Source organism: Dipodomys ordii, unplaced genomic scaffold (assembly GCF_000151885.1).
Source record: "Dipodomys ordii isolate 6190 unplaced genomic scaffold, Dord_2.0 Scaffold7, whole genome shotgun sequence".
NCBI classification, from domain to species: Eukaryota; Metazoa; Chordata; class Mammalia; order Rodentia; family Heteromyidae; genus Dipodomys; species Dipodomys ordii.
In genome coordinates, this window is record NW_012267223.1 from 21,498,494 (window position 1) to 21,512,810 (window position 14,317).

Sequence of the window (14,317 nt, forward strand, 5' to 3'; positions counted from 1 at the left end):
GCCCCTCTCTCTTTCTTTCTTGCCTGGGCACTGTCCTTAAGCTTCTTTTGCTCAAAGCCAGCACTCTACCACTTGAGCCACAGCACCACTTCCAACTTTTTCTGCTTATGTAGTGCTGAGGAATGGAACCCAGGGCTTCATGCATGCAAGGCAAGCACTCTACCACTAAGCCACATTCCCAGCCTCTGTCCAGTCTTTCTACGTGCTCCTAGGTCTTGGCTGGTCCCGGCCTGTGTCTGGTGGGTCAATGTGTGTCTTGCCTCTCTGTCTCTGCCTTCTTGGCCTCTTCCTGCCGTCTTCTGAGTCCTGGGCTGTGGGTTCCAGAACTCTGCCTCTCTCCCATTAGCCTCTGGTGTTCCAGCAGCCTTTCCCCCAGCAGGGAGGAGTTGGATAGATGGGTGCGGGGTGGAGGAATACACTGGCCACTCTGTGAGGTTCTTCTGAGGAGTCCTTCTGGTCAACCCTCTTCCTGCCTCTTCCCAGGCAGGTGTTGGGCAAAGGCTTGTGGCAGAGGCTCTGGGACAGGCGGCTGCGCCTGTGTGTGGGTGGCCTGACTCCCCTCCTCTATATCCAGGGCTTCTTCCGCCGCAGCATCCAGAAGAACATGGTGTACACGTGTCACCGGGACAAGAACTGCATCATCAACAAGGTGACCCGGAACCGCTGCCAATACTGCCGGCTGCAGAAGTGCTTCGAAGTGGGCATGTCCAAGGAGTGTAAGTGCCACACCTGCCCCAGGTGGGGCTCGAGGGAGTGGGGCCGTATGGATGTGTGTGCACATGTGTGAACATGCATGCTTGTGGCATGCAAGTTCATAGCACAGATGGTTTGTGTGTAGCTGCAAGGACCTGTTTGTGAGTCTGCCTGGCTGGGTGTTGAGATGTGGGTCAGTGCTGGAGTGCAGTGTGCATGGGACCATTCATTCCATGTGCACGTCTGTGTGTGCTGGCATGCGTGTGTATATGTGTACCCATGCTCAGGACAGCCTTCTTCCAGGCCCTTGCTTGCCTTTGGGGTAAGGATCAGTGGTGTACTTGAATCTCTTTTAATTAGGCATCTTTCATGGGGGTGGGAGGTGCGGAGCCTGATCTCTGTGGGGTACAAGGTTTGTGCTTATGTTTTGGGGGGCTGGCACAAGGATCCAGAAGCCATCGTTGGGGTAAGCCTGAGACTTGGAATCAGAAGAGAGAATTGGGCTTCTGAGATTCCCAGAGGAACAGGGACTTCCAGTTGGGCTCAGCTGAGGCCTAGGAAGGGAGAGAGGGAGGGAGAGGCTGGACAGGGAGACCCTCTTGTGTTGAATCATGGGTGTTGCCGTGGTGACTGGTGATTGATGATGTCAGAGATAAATGACGCTGACAGACGCCTCCTTGTCTGCGTGGCCGTTGCCATGGAGCCTGGGGATGGGGTGGGGGAGGGGGCGGCAGGACCCCCTACCCCCTTGTGGGAAGGGAAGTGGGGAGGGGCAGGGGGATGATTTTGACTCATGCACTAGGAGCCTTAGACAAGAGCGGAAGGGAGCTGGAGTATGCTGCCTGCTCCTGCCCCTGGAGGCTGGTAGTGCCCGTCTGGAGTCTAGGAAGTGGTACTTCCTTGAGGCGGAGTGATACCACTTGGGACTTGAAGGCCTGGGACCCTTCTCTGGCAGGCCGTCACCTCCTTCTCCCTCAGGGCCACCTTCTCCTCCTTTCACTGCAGAAGGACCAGGGTGGGGACCCCTCTCCCTCCCACTGCCGACTCCCCCTTTCTCTCCCTCCTTCCCCTCTCCCTGCTGCTCTGTGCCCTGGAGCTGAGCAGCTGCCATTTCAATAGAATTAAAGCTTCCGAATGATAAACGTCTTGTCACAGCTGCAATTTTCTCTTCCCAAATTATCCCCCCACTCTCTCTCTCTCTCCCTCTCCCTCTTCTCCCCTGCACTTTATTGAATTTGCAGAATCGACATGAGTGATCTCCAAATTATGCCAGCGCGCCCCCCCCTCTGCCCCCTCCCGAGTCCCCCCAACCCCCACCCTGCTTTCCTCCCTCGTCAGCAGCCACCACCATGGCCCTGTGAATGATTGTGTGTCTGGGATAATCGGCTGGTAACGACCCCATCGCTTCTTTAAAGCCGAGTGGTGTGTGCGGCTCAGCGCCCCTGGTGATTTGTCAGCTCCCCGGCTAATGGGCCGAGAGATTCTCCTGTGGGCCCCCCACTCTCTTGGGCTGTGGGGCCCTTAGTCCCTGCCTGCCTGCCTGCCTGCCAGACAAGCTGCTCTGAGCCAGGCCCAGGGACCCCCTGGGAGAGTGTGGCCTGGAAGGCAGGCAGCCCCCCTGGGAGGCAGAGGAGCGTTGCAGATTGTGAGGCTTCAGGTCCTGAGCACTGGCCCTTGGCGCGTGGGCTGGAGGGACAGATGCGTGGGAGAACAGGGCCTCACAGGCTGCCACACGTGTGTGTGTGTGTGTGTGTGTGTGTGTGTATGCGCGCGCGCATGCATGCCAGCACGCTCATGTGTGGGCATCTACGCATCTACTCCCAGCCAGGTGACCTCAGCAGCTGGCAGCTAGGGCTGGTGCAAGTTGCTTGGGCTGGACCTAGGCTTGGGGTGCGCACTGTGTGTGGCAGCTGCTCTCTTAACGGCCCTGTGCCCTCCACAGCTGTGCGGAACGACCGGAACAAGAAGAAGAAGGAGACCCCAAAGCCCGAGTGCTCGGAGAGCTACACACTGACGCCGGAAGTGGGGGAGCTCATCGAGAAGGTGCGCAAGGCGCACCAGGAGACCTTCCCCGCCCTCTGCCAGCTGGGCAAGTACACTACGGTATGCCACAGGGCCCTCTGCCTCACATTGCCACCTCACCCCAGCCAGGGTCTCCTGGCCTCCCCTTGCCCTTCCTCTGCCCTCTGCCCCTTCTGCCAAGCAGCTCTCAGGAAGCAAGGCTGGGTGGAGGGCTGGCCGGGGAGCCGGTGGAATCAGGCTGAGGATGGGTGCCATGGAGGAGGCTCTCACTCTCCTCCCTCCCCCAGAACAACAGCTCAGAACAACGTGTCTCTCTGGACATTGACCTCTGGGACAAGTTCAGTGAACTCTCCACCAAGTGCATCATTAAGACTGTAGAGTTTGCCAAGCAGCTGCCCGGCTTCACCACCCTCACGATCGCTGACCAGATCACCCTCCTCAAGGCTGCCTGCCTGGACATCCTGGTGAGGGGCTGCTCCTGTTCCCTGGGCACTGCTCTGACCTCCCTGCACATGTCTGGGACTGACCCATCCACATGGCCAGCACCCAGAGAGCCATCTTTTTCCTCCCACATCAGCCTGTCCATTCATCCATTGTCCGCCGACCCAGGTGTACATGGGTTTACCTGGTCACCTATGCCCACACCTGTCTGTCTTCCCCATCTGTCCATCCCTCCATTTAGTCCATAATGAGAGTCCCCTGGGGCCCCCTGGCCAGTCCCATTGCTGAATGCATAGACTTGAACACACCACCTCCCTTCTCTCAAAAACCTCCCAGTGGAGGAGGCCGTAGGCAGTGAACAGATCTGAAGCTGCTTACTGCTGAGGTGGGGGAGGGCTGGCCTCTCCCTGCTACCCTCCCCCCAACAAGGATGTCTCAAAGGAGTACCTCGTGGGTTCTTACAGGGGTGGGTGAAAGGTCATCCCTCCCCTAGGAGCAGGTGAAAGGCCTGCTGGATTCAGGGGACAGGAAGGTACTTGGAGCTGCCAGCGTGACCCGAGCAAGGGATGGGGTGCAGGGTAGTACAAACAGCCCAAGTGGAGGCTGGAAGGAGGACTTCCTTTTCCTCTGTCATCCGTAAGAAGGGATGTTCCCTCCCAGGTACAGCCAGGGATGGGAGTGTGGAACGTGTGGTCCAGGCCGTGCACCGATGTGACCTACACAATTGAGTTCCTGTGATTCAGGCTGACGCGCCGTTGATCAGGCTCTGTTCTGGAAATCCCTTTCCCTCAGAATTCTCTGCACGGAGACAGCGGCGCAGTGACTTAGATTGGCGCTGCCCAGCTCAGTCGCAGCTCACCACATGTGACTATATTTAAACCTAAATTAATTACAGTTAGATTCAGTTCAGTTGCTCAGATGCATTAGCCACATCTCAAGTGCTCTGTAGTCACATGGGGCTGGTGACTACCATGTGGGCTGTGCAGACAGAACCTTTCCATCACTGCAGAAAATTCTGCCGGACAGCCGCGCTCTGGCTGCCTGCCAGGGGCCTCTGGGGATTGCTGGTGCTGGAGTGCTAGGAATGGGTGGGATTGAGCCCTGGATTTGTGCTTCCCCTGAACTCAGATCCTGCGGATCTGCACGCGGTACACGCCTGAGCAGGACACCATGACCTTCTCAGACGGGCTGACTCTGAACCGGACCCAGATGCACAATGCTGGCTTCGGTCCCCTCACCGACCTGGTCTTTGCCTTCGCCAACCAGCTGCTGCCTCTGGAGATGGACGATGCTGAGACCGGGCTGCTCAGCGCCATCTGCCTCATTTGTGGAGGTGAGTAGGGGCCTAGGACAAGGCCCAGACCCAGGGTTGGGGTGCAGACCCTAGATCCTCTTCTAAGAAACTGAAGCCTGTCAGGTCTCTCTCAAACGGGACATTGAGGCTCAGGACGCAGTGTCTGCTTCTGCCTCTGCTAGACACCAACGCCTGAACCTCTTGTTCCCTGTTTCTGGGCAGCATTCTTCTAGGTGCCTAGATCAAGAGTGAGAGGCAGACCACCCAGGGTCAAGTCCTAGGTGGCTGTGTGACCTTGAGCAGGTTGCTGGGCTTGGAGCATCTGTTTCTGTCTGATGGATCAATAGTGGCCTCTTCCTCATAAAGATGGGGGGAGGGGTAAATAAGGCACTGTGTGCCCAGACTAAGATCTGCTGTTGCTGTCACTTGTGTGTATCATGCTGCTTTCCCAAGTAATGATGTCTGTGGGTCTGTGTGAGGGAGCTCTTCCTGTGACCTGGCCCCATACCACCAACTGGACTGTAGGGGAGGGTTTTGGGCTGCCTAGGTTTCCATTTCTCTGGCCTTGCCTGGAGGCACCTGGGAGCAGCCAGGCTCCTGTGCTGTGGCCTGGGCAGGTGCGACCTCCAGTGGCTGTGGCTGGGAGTGCAGTGGTGTTCCCGAGTGACCTGGCCTGCCTGCTCAGAGGTTGGCTTTGTGCTTCCCAGATCGGCAGGACCTAGAACAGCCAGAAAGGGTGGACATGCTCCAAGAACCGCTGCTTGAGGCACTGAAGGTGTATGTGAGGAAACGGAGGCCCAGCCGCCCCCACATGTTCCCCAAGATGCTGATGAAGATCACGGACCTGAGAAGCATCAGTGCTAAGGGTGAGTCTCCTGGTGCTGGAAGACCCACTCCTGACCCAGGCCCAGGGCCTGGACCCCCACAGCAGGGCTGGCACTCACGTCTTTATGCTTGTCTGGATCCAACCTGTCCCCATTCAGACCACAACAGTGTTGGCATGTTCACACCACTGAATAGGGCTGTGTGTGTGTGCGGGGGGCAGTGGTTGTGTTCAGAGGTGTCAGCTCCCAGCACTGGGGACCAAGCCAGGGCCAAACCAGCAGGCAGTGTGCACCTGGACCTGAGGTCAGAGCCATTTATCACAGTGCCACATGTTAGAGACTTGAGAGCCGGCATGTATCACATCGCGAGGGCAGAACACGATGGAGACCCACAGGGCAGCATTGGTTTCCTCATTCCCAGCTTCTCTCCCAGAGGGGCTTTGTGGGCGGGGCTAGGGCTCAGCTGGTGCACTGACCTTTGCCCTCCCCTTCCTGCAGGGGCTGAGCGAGTGATCACCTTGAAGATGGAGATCCCAGGCTCTATGCCGCCTCTTATCCAGGAAATGCTGGAGAACTCGGAGGGCTTGGACACTCTGAGCGGACAGGCAGGGGGTGGGACAAGGGACGGGGGTGGCCTGGCCCCTCCGCCAGGCAGCTGTAGTCCCAGCCTCAGTCCCAGTTCCAACAGAAGCAGCCCAGCCACCCATTCCCCATGACCACCGCGCCACATGGACACAGCCCTCACCCCTGTCCTGGCTTTTTCTGCCTTCTACCGACCATGCAACCCTTGCCAGCCCTGCCCCTGCCCATCCTCCCAGACAGAACTTGGGACAGGAGGAGGAGGCAGCGACTGTGGACAGAGATCTGGGCCTGCGATGGACTGTCTCTTCCCACAGCTGGGGCTGACACCGGGGCAAGGTGGAGCCCAGGAAGGACCTGGCCTGGGCCTGCTGCCCATGGAGACGGACGGCCCCTGCCCACCCGGCCACATCTTCATCACCAGCAAACGGCCGCCGGGACCTGGCTCTCTCTCCATCCTTTGAACTCATAAGCCATTGCTCCCCAGCTGGGGGCCCTCCCCCTGCCTTGGTTGGTGACCGAGGGGTGGCTGGGGTGGGGGAGCTTCCCCTGTACATACCCTGAGTACCAACCCCCCCAGGTATTAATTCTCGCTGGTTTTGTTTTTATTTTAATTTTTTTTGGTTTTGATTTTTTTTTAAATAAGAATTTTCATTTTAAGCACATTTATACTGAAGGAATTTTGCTGTGTCTTGCGGGGAGCTGGATTCCAAGTTGGAGGGGGTGGGGCCTCGGGAGGGACCGGGCTCCAGGGACGCCCCTCTCCGTCCCTTGTCCCTGCACTCTCCTCAGCCTTTTCTCCTCAGTTTTCTCTTTAATACTGTGAAGTACTAACTTTCCAAGGCTGTCTTTGCCTCCCTGTGTGAGGACAGAAGCCAGCCCCCTTCCCCCGCTCACCCCTGAGGGTGGGCAGAGTCCGCAGCACTTCTGGAAGGAGAGGGCCTTTGGAACCTGCCTCCACCCACCAAGAGGCAGGCTGGGGCCCCCTGGGGTGAGAGCGGGGTGCTGTCCACCTGCCAGGCCCCCACCATCCAAGCTCCCGGCCCCACTGTGAAGGGGCTGGCCAAGGAGTCCAAGCTGCCCCCCTCAGCCTCACAGCCACCAGCACCCCACCCCACGGGGCCCCTAGACACACACACACACACACACACACACACAGAGTAGATGGCAACACACTTGGCCTGAGTTCCTCCATTCCTTGGCCTGTCCTCTCTCACCCTATACCCATGTCCCCTCATTGCCCCGCAGGACGGGCCTCCAGGGGGACCCCTCCCCTTGCCCCTGCATTCCTGGGCTGGGGGAGCTGGCTCTGCCCTGCCCTCCTGGCCGTGGGGTTGGGGTCTCATCCCTGGAGCTGGTGCACCTGTTACTGTTGGGCTTTCCACTAAGATCTACTGGATAAAGAATAAAGTTCTATTTATTCTACATGTGTCTGTGTCTTGCTACCTGGACAGTGGTCTTGATATTAGGGTGCTCCCTGGCAGGCTTTAGAACTTTGTGATCAGGTACAGGGGGTCAAGTAGAGCCCCTGCTATGTGGAGGTCTACACTGTCTGGGTTGGGGGGGGTGGGAAGGCTGGGAAAAGGGACCTGACAGGAGAACCTGCTGTGCCTTTGGGAGCCCCAGTTGGGGAGAAAGTAGGTCCCTGGGTTTCAGCACTTCAGCCTTGGGGTACCAGAGGCTAAGCTTACAGCCACTCACTGTCAGAGAAACTCAATTTGGGGAGTGGCCAGAGGCTTTGATCTTCATGACAGCAGTGTCAGGTGTCATGGGCTAAGGTCAGGGTTTGGTGGCATGAGACACCAACACTAGCTCCCCAAGAGCAGCCCCTCCACATCCAGCCTCCTGCAGGAAGGACTCCCTCTGTCCTGTCCACCCTGAGGCCACTCTACATAGCAGGCACAAAGGACAGACTGCATGAGAGCCTGGAGTGTGTGCTGGCCTTCCCTTCTACTGCTCCACATTTCACCCGGGAGACAGCAGAGTCCTTGAGCAAAGTCAGGCAGTGACTTTAGTGGCAGATCAGAGAATCGTCGTTTGAAGCCAGCCTGGGCAGAAAAGACTGTGAGACTCTTATCTCCAAGTAACCACCCAAAACCCAGAAGTGGTGCTGTGGCTTAAATGGTAGAGTGCTAACCTTGACAGAGAGGCTCAGGGACAGCTCCCAGCCCCTGAATTCAAGCCCCACAACCAACCAAAAAAACAAAAAGTGATGTACAGAGGGGTTACACTTACATAAGTCAGGTACAGAGTACATTGCTTGGGCTGGGAATGTGGCTTAGTGGTAGTGTTTGTCTAGCATGCATAAAGCCTTGGGTTTGATTCCTCAGTACCACATAAACAAAAAGCTTGGAAGCCTCGGGACTGGCAAAAAAAAAATTCTTTTTGGACAATGTCACCCCTTCCCTCACAGTCATGTTGTTGTTTTTTTAATTTTTAATTTTTTAATTTTTAATTTTTTGTCAGTCATGGGGTTTGAATTCCAGGCTTGGGCGCTGTCCCTCAGCTCTTCAGCTCAAGGCTAGTACTCTACCACTTGAGCCACAACACCACTTCCATTTTTCTGGTGGTTTATTGGAGATGAGTCTCTAGGCTGGGCCTGGGAAGGTGGCTCAGTGGTAGAGTGCTTGCCTTTCATGCCTGAGGCCCTGGGTTCGATTCCTCAGCACCACATAAGCTAAAAGAAAAAAGCCGGAGGTGGCGCTGGGGCTCAAGTGGTAGAGCGCTAGCCTTGAGCTGAAGAACTGAGGGACAGCGCCCAGGCCCAGAGTTCAGGCCTCATGACGGGACCCAAAAACAAAACAAAACAAAACAAAAGAGTCTCTCGGCTGTGCCTGCCTGGCCTGGCTTTGAACCACGATCCTCAGATCTCAGCCTCTTGAGGAGCTAGGATTACAGGAGTGAGCCATGGGCATCCAGGGCTCTCCCGGTTTTTAACCTCAGCCTAGAGCTTTTTATTGGATAGCTGGAACCCCACAAGAGGAATCACAGTGGGTGTGATGGTAGGAGGAGCTCAGTGCCCTAGGCAAAGAACAAGAGGTTCCCTGGGAGGCCCCCAGCATTTCTATACCAGCCACAAGGGGGCAGCAGCTCCTTCTGTAAGGCCCTCTCCAGAGGGCACCTTGGGAAGAGGTGATTTCCTCTGGGAAATATTTTCTAACATCTTTAGGAAACAAATCAAAGTATAAAATTCTTCTATGCATACTTTCAAATATCAGTGTGATATCACATATTACACAGGAGGAATGGGGATGCATTATGTATTGCAATACATTTGTTTGTGCTTCTATTGTAAATGAGGACTTTTTAATCTAGCAGGCTACGACAGCACACTGAAACAAACAGAAACGAGATTTTTTTCTTTTTGGTTGTAGAGTTTGAATTCAGGATGCGGTTCTTGAGATTTTTCCTGCTTAAGGTTAGTGCTCTACCACTTCGAGCTTCACTTCTGGTTTTCTGGTGGTTAACTGGAGGTAAGAATTTCATAAACTTTCCCGCCCAGGTTGGCTTTGAACTGTGGTCCTCAGATCTCAGTCTCCTGAGTAGCTAGGATTCTAGGCATGAGCCACCAGAGCCCAGCAAAAACTGTAATATTCATGAATATATCAGAACAAAACAGAAACCAAATCCAGAAACAAATTTTCCACATAAACCAGGGCCAGGTACTAGGCTAAGGTAATTTAAAGAGATTGTTCGATTGTTCTCTATATAAATATATCTTTTTAAAATTCTATATTTATTTATTTTGTTGGTCACAGAGCCTGAACTCTGGCTCTTCAGCGCAAGGCTAGTGCTCTGCCACTTGAGCCACAGCACCACTTCTGGCTTTTCCTGCTTATGTGGTTCTGAGGAATTGAACCGAGGGCCTCATGCATGCAGGACAAGCACTCTACCACTGTGCCACCTTCCCAGCTCCAAATTCTATTTATTTATTTTTTTTGTCTTTTCTTTTTTGGTCCTGGGATGGAACCCAGAACATTGCACTTGCTTAGGCACGTGCTTTGCCACTGAGCTACATCCGAGCCCTGTAAACGTCTCTCATTTTGGGGGGGGTCTGGTCATGGGGCCTGAACTCTGGGCCTGGGCGCTGTCCCTCAGCTCTTCAGCTCAAGGCTAGTGCTCTACCACTTGAGCCACAGAGCCACTTCCGGCTTTTTTGTCTTTTTGCTTATGTGGTGCTGAGGAATCAAACCCAGGGCCTCATGCATGCAAGGCAAGCGCTCTACCAATGAGCCACCTTCCCAGCCCTGTAAACGTCTCTTTTAAACTTGGATGTAACAATGCTTTATTTTGAGAGGGTATCTTGGCATCCATATTCCTTTATCAAAGCCATCTGAGTCCCTGATCACTGTGACAACCAGGCAGTGGTCCCCACACTGAGGAACTTCCCTTGGGGAAGTGTTCTCCTGTGCTGATTGGCTCACAGTTGGGGATTACTGGGTCCCAGGTCCTCTTTCACACACACACACACACACACACACACACACACACACACACGCAGGCACATGCTATTATTAGGGTTGAACTCAGGGCCTGAGCTCTATCCCTGAGCTTTTTTGCTCAAGGCTTCCACTTTAGCCACAGCTTTACTTCCAGTTTTCTGGTGGTTGATTGGAGATCAGAGACTTTTCCTGCCCAAGCTGGCTTTGAATTACAATCCTCAGATCTCAGCCTCCTGAATAGCTACGATTACAGATGTGAGCCACGTGTGAGCCACCGGTGCCTGGCTCCAGGTTGTCCTTTCCGGTCCTCAGTTCATCAGCGTAAAGCAGAGTCTCAGGCATGGCGCCAGGCACACAGGGCTAGATGACAACTTGCCGCATGCAGCCTCCCTGGCCTCTACCTTGAAGGTGCCAATGGTGTTTCCTCCTGAGCTGTGACAACCAAAGCAGCTGGTGCTGGTGGCTCAGGAGGCTGAGATCTGGAGGACGAAGAGTCAGAGTCAGCCCAGGCAGACATGTTTATGAGACTCTTATCTCAATTAGCCAACAAAAGGCCAGAAGGGGAGGTGTGACTCAAGTGGTAGAGCCTTGAGTAGAAAAAGCTAAGGGTAAGTGGCAGGCCTTAAATATAAGCCCCAGTGCTGATGTTTGCACACATGCACGCGCACACACACACACACACATAGAGTCCCTTTCAGCCACTCACCCTGTAAAGAAAAGACCTAGGTGGGGCCCAGAGGGTTTTTGTAGTTTTGCATAATTAGAAATTGCCAGCAGTTCTGTGTTTTAGTTGGTTCCATTATTTTTGCCTTTTTTTTTTTTTTCCCGGTCAGGCATGGGGCCTGAACTGTGGGCCTGGGCACTGTCCCTCAGCTAGCGCTCTACCGCTTGAGCCACAGCGCCACTTCCAGCTTTTTCTACTTAGGTGGTGCTGAGCAATCAAACCCAGGGCCTCATGCATGCAAGGCAAGCATTCTACCCCTGAGCCACCTTCCTAGCCTTTTGCTATTTTTTGTTGTTGTTGGTGGTGGTGGTCGTGGGGCTTGAACTCTGGGCTTGGGTACTGTCCCTGCACTCTTCAGCTCAAGGTGAGTGCTCTACTGCTTGAGCCACAACACCACTTCTAGTTTTCTGGTGAGTAATTGGAGATCAGAGTCTCCCAGACTTTCCTGCCTGGGCTGGCTTTGAATGGTGATCCTCAGGTCTCAGCCTCCTGAGTAGCTAGGATTACAGGCACGAGCCACCGGTGCCTGGCATCTTTTGCTATGTTTTTGTAAAACAGGATCTAAGTATAATCTAGGCTGGCCTTGAACTCACGATCCTCCTGCCTTTCTACCTCCTGAGTGCTGGGCCTATCAGCTTGGTCTGGGAGGGGCTAGAGCCAAGCTGTAGGCTATCTCCAGAGCAGGGACAGTAGAGTTGCCCTGGGCAGCATCTAAAGGGGTGGTGATGAGAGGAGGTTAACGGGGAAGGTGACGGTTAGGTGGCAAAGTGATGAACTGCAGATGTGGTCAGTAGATGGGCAGCTGGTCCCTGGGGGTCGGGACCTTTCGGCTGCAGCCCTACATCAAGGTCTGTGATGTGCGGCGCATGCTGGCCCTGCCATGGGGCTATGGCTGGTGGAAGCTGAGATGTGCTGAGGGTAAAGTCCACGCCAGCTTTGGAGACTTCGTAGAACAATGTGAAGGCTGGCGCGTGTGATCACGTAGCAGAGGTACTTGCTGAGCAAGGCTGAAACGCTGAGTTCAAATCACAGTACCACCCAAAGGCGAAAATGTCTCCTTAATACTTTTTCATATCAATGATGGGCTGCAGATATAAGATATTATGAACACGATTCACATCTGGTTCCTTTTTTCTCTCTCTTTAATAATGTGGTTAGTGGAAAACTTGAAATATGGTTCACATGCTTTTTAATCAAGTAATGCTGATCCCAGACGCTGCCTGACACATCACAGGTGCTCAACAAGTATTTGTTGAATGAACTTGTCTGGAAAAGAGCTGGATAGCCGTACTCGCATTTGCACAGAGAGGCCCAAGTGGTGCACACAGAGCAGACTGTCTTTAGAGAGCGGGAAGAGCCTATCCCCCGGCATTAGGGAGCATGGGTATGTGTTGGATCATGTGAGGGGATGGGCTGAGACCCCTCAAATTTCTCACCAAACACCCCTACACGTGCAGGGGGCAGGAAAGTCATCCTGGGAAAGCCCGGGACTTGCGTGCTGACTTACGGGGGGCTCCCAGTGATGGCCTCTCCCCAAGTTGTTTGCTTCTAAGCAAGACCAAAACCAGGCAGGCAACAGCTAGGGAGGCAGGGAGGCTGCATGAGTGAGGAACAGAAGCCAGCATGGCACTTGCTAGGAATAGAAACCTTGGCATCAGGGGTTGAAGGCATGGCTCAGCCGGGAGAGCCCTAGCCAACGAGCAAAGGTACCAGGTTCCGAGTTCCAGTCCTGCTCTGGGACCAAAAGAAAAGAAATTTTAGGGCTGGGAAGGTGGCTCAGTGGTAGAGCGCTTGCCTTGCATGCCTGAGGCCCTGGGTTCGATTCCTCAGCACCACATAAGCAAAAAGAAAAGCTGGAAGTGGCACTGTGGCTCAAGTGGTAGAGCGCTAGCCTTGAGCTGAAGAGCTGAGGGACAGCGCCCAGGCCCAGAGTTCAGGCCCCACAACCGGACCCAAAAACAAAACAAAACAAAACAAAAAACACCCACACAACAAAACAAAAAACAAAACCCTTCTGTGGAAAGCATGAGGCTCTGAGTTCAAGTCCCAATACTGGCACACACAAAAAAGCCGACTCAAGGAAGAAAGAGAGTGCATGAAATTTCAGAAAGAGGCAGAGAGGCAGAAATGGGCAGTGTGGTGGTGTGGCGGTCAAAGGCAGAGCCTGGTCAGCAGCTGTGATGGCAGCTTCTGCATTGGTCACTTGGTCCCGGGTGAGCTTGTAGAGAGTGGGCCCTCTGGGGTGGTAGAAGAAGACAGGTGGGGGCAAGAAGAGGCAGGGAAGAGTGGGCCCCCTCTGAGCTCTTGGAAGGCCTAGGCGGGAGGAAGAGTTAGCTGGGAGGGGTCGGGGCAGGAGCAGCTTTTTCCTGAGGATGCCAGGGCCTTGACCACGTTTACAGACTGGGAGAACAGCAGCGTGTGTGTGTGTGTGTGTGTGTGTTTACAGATGGAAAAGACAAGAATAACACTAGTCCTTCCTCCTATGGTCTCTCACCTCCACTCCATCACTATCTGGGGCCCTGCCATGTGCTTGGCGTGGGGATGTGTGCGTGTACAGATCTACAGGGTTGGGAACTTCGGTTGATGTGAGCTCCTTCAGAAGGAACACCATCACAGGTCGCTGTACGCAGGGAGGGGCAACCCGGGGCCCACCGTGGCCGTGGATCCTGGTCATCCAGGCACTGAGAGCAGCCACCGCACACCTGCGCCCAGAGCTCCCCAGGCCTCGGCATGCGCAGTGCGCATGTGCAGCGTATACGTGTGGGCGTGCAGAGAGCGGGGGCCGAATGTACAGGTCCACAATGCGTGCACTCGGCTCCCCAGGACAGCATCCCAAAATGCGCATAGAATTCACAGCCGCCATACCCGTCTGTTACACACACGTTCACAACTCACCCAGGCGTGTAAGCACACAACTTCCTTGGGGGATGGGGCAAGTTCGTGTATGTGTGCGCACTTCCGTACACGTGCGTGGGTGCAGCTTGCACAGGGTGTGTGTATGCACGGTACGCGTGCGCAGAGCTCAGCGGGGTTTCCGCGTGCATGCACACAGCCCCCAGGGTTCTGGGTGCACACTCATGGACAACGCCAGAGAGTTACTCCTGTGGGGCCGAGAATGCTGGTTAGGTTCCCGGTACCCTAACCAGGTCGCCAGCTGCCGGCCTCCTTGTCCCCTTCCTCTGGTCCCCACCCCACCCCCCGACTTCGCACCCCGCCGGGATCCGGGCATCCCCGAGGACTCGGCCCTCGCTCGGCAGGCAGCGGGCAGCTCGGCGCAGTGGGGGCCGCGGCGGTGCCA

At 55.0% G+C, this 14,317-nt stretch overlaps 2 protein-coding genes across 2 annotated transcripts in view; one reads left to right on the top strand and one right to left on the bottom strand.

Moving 5' to 3' along the window:
- The first annotated feature begins 576 nt into the window (after positions 1–576).
- Rara (retinoic acid receptor, alpha) lies at positions 577–6,734 on the top strand. Its single transcript, XM_013038119.1, has 6 exons — positions 577–716; positions 2,636–2,796; positions 3,003–3,179; positions 4,285–4,489; positions 5,158–5,316; positions 5,773–6,734. Exons 1-6 carry the CDS (start codon positions 605–607, stop codon positions 5,988–5,990), a joined length of 1,032 nt encoding a protein of 343 aa, XP_012893573.1. The 5' UTR covers positions 577–604; the 3' UTR covers positions 5,991–6,734.
- Positions 6,735–12,077: 5,343 nt separating this feature from the next.
- Positions 12,078–14,317, bottom strand: part of Gjd3 (gap junction protein, delta 3, 31.9kDa) — a 3,286-nt gene continuing 1,046 nt past the window's right edge. Inside the window, exons 2-3 of the mRNA XM_013037167.1 lie at positions 13,514–13,673; positions 12,078–12,104 (exon numbers count right to left, since the gene is read on the bottom strand). Of these exons, the coding sequence (XP_012892621.1) occupies positions 12,078–12,104; positions 13,514–13,673 (187 nt within the window). The remainder of the gene's footprint in view (positions 12,105–13,513; positions 13,674–14,317) is intronic.

Bases quoted from the DNA above. Each gene is read 5' to 3' on its own strand.
- Rara (XM_013038119.1), top strand. From the start codon at position 605: ATGGTGTACACGTGTCACCGGGACAAGAACTGCATCATCAACAAGGTG. The intron at 2,797-3,002 runs GTATGCCACAGG...TCCCTCCCCCAG, and splicing joins AGCTGGGCAAGTACACTACG to AACAACAGCTCAGAACAACG. The intron at 3,180-4,284 runs GTGAGGGGCTGC...CCCTGAACTCAG, and splicing joins CTGCCTGCCTGGACATCCTG to ATCCTGCGGATCTGCACGCG.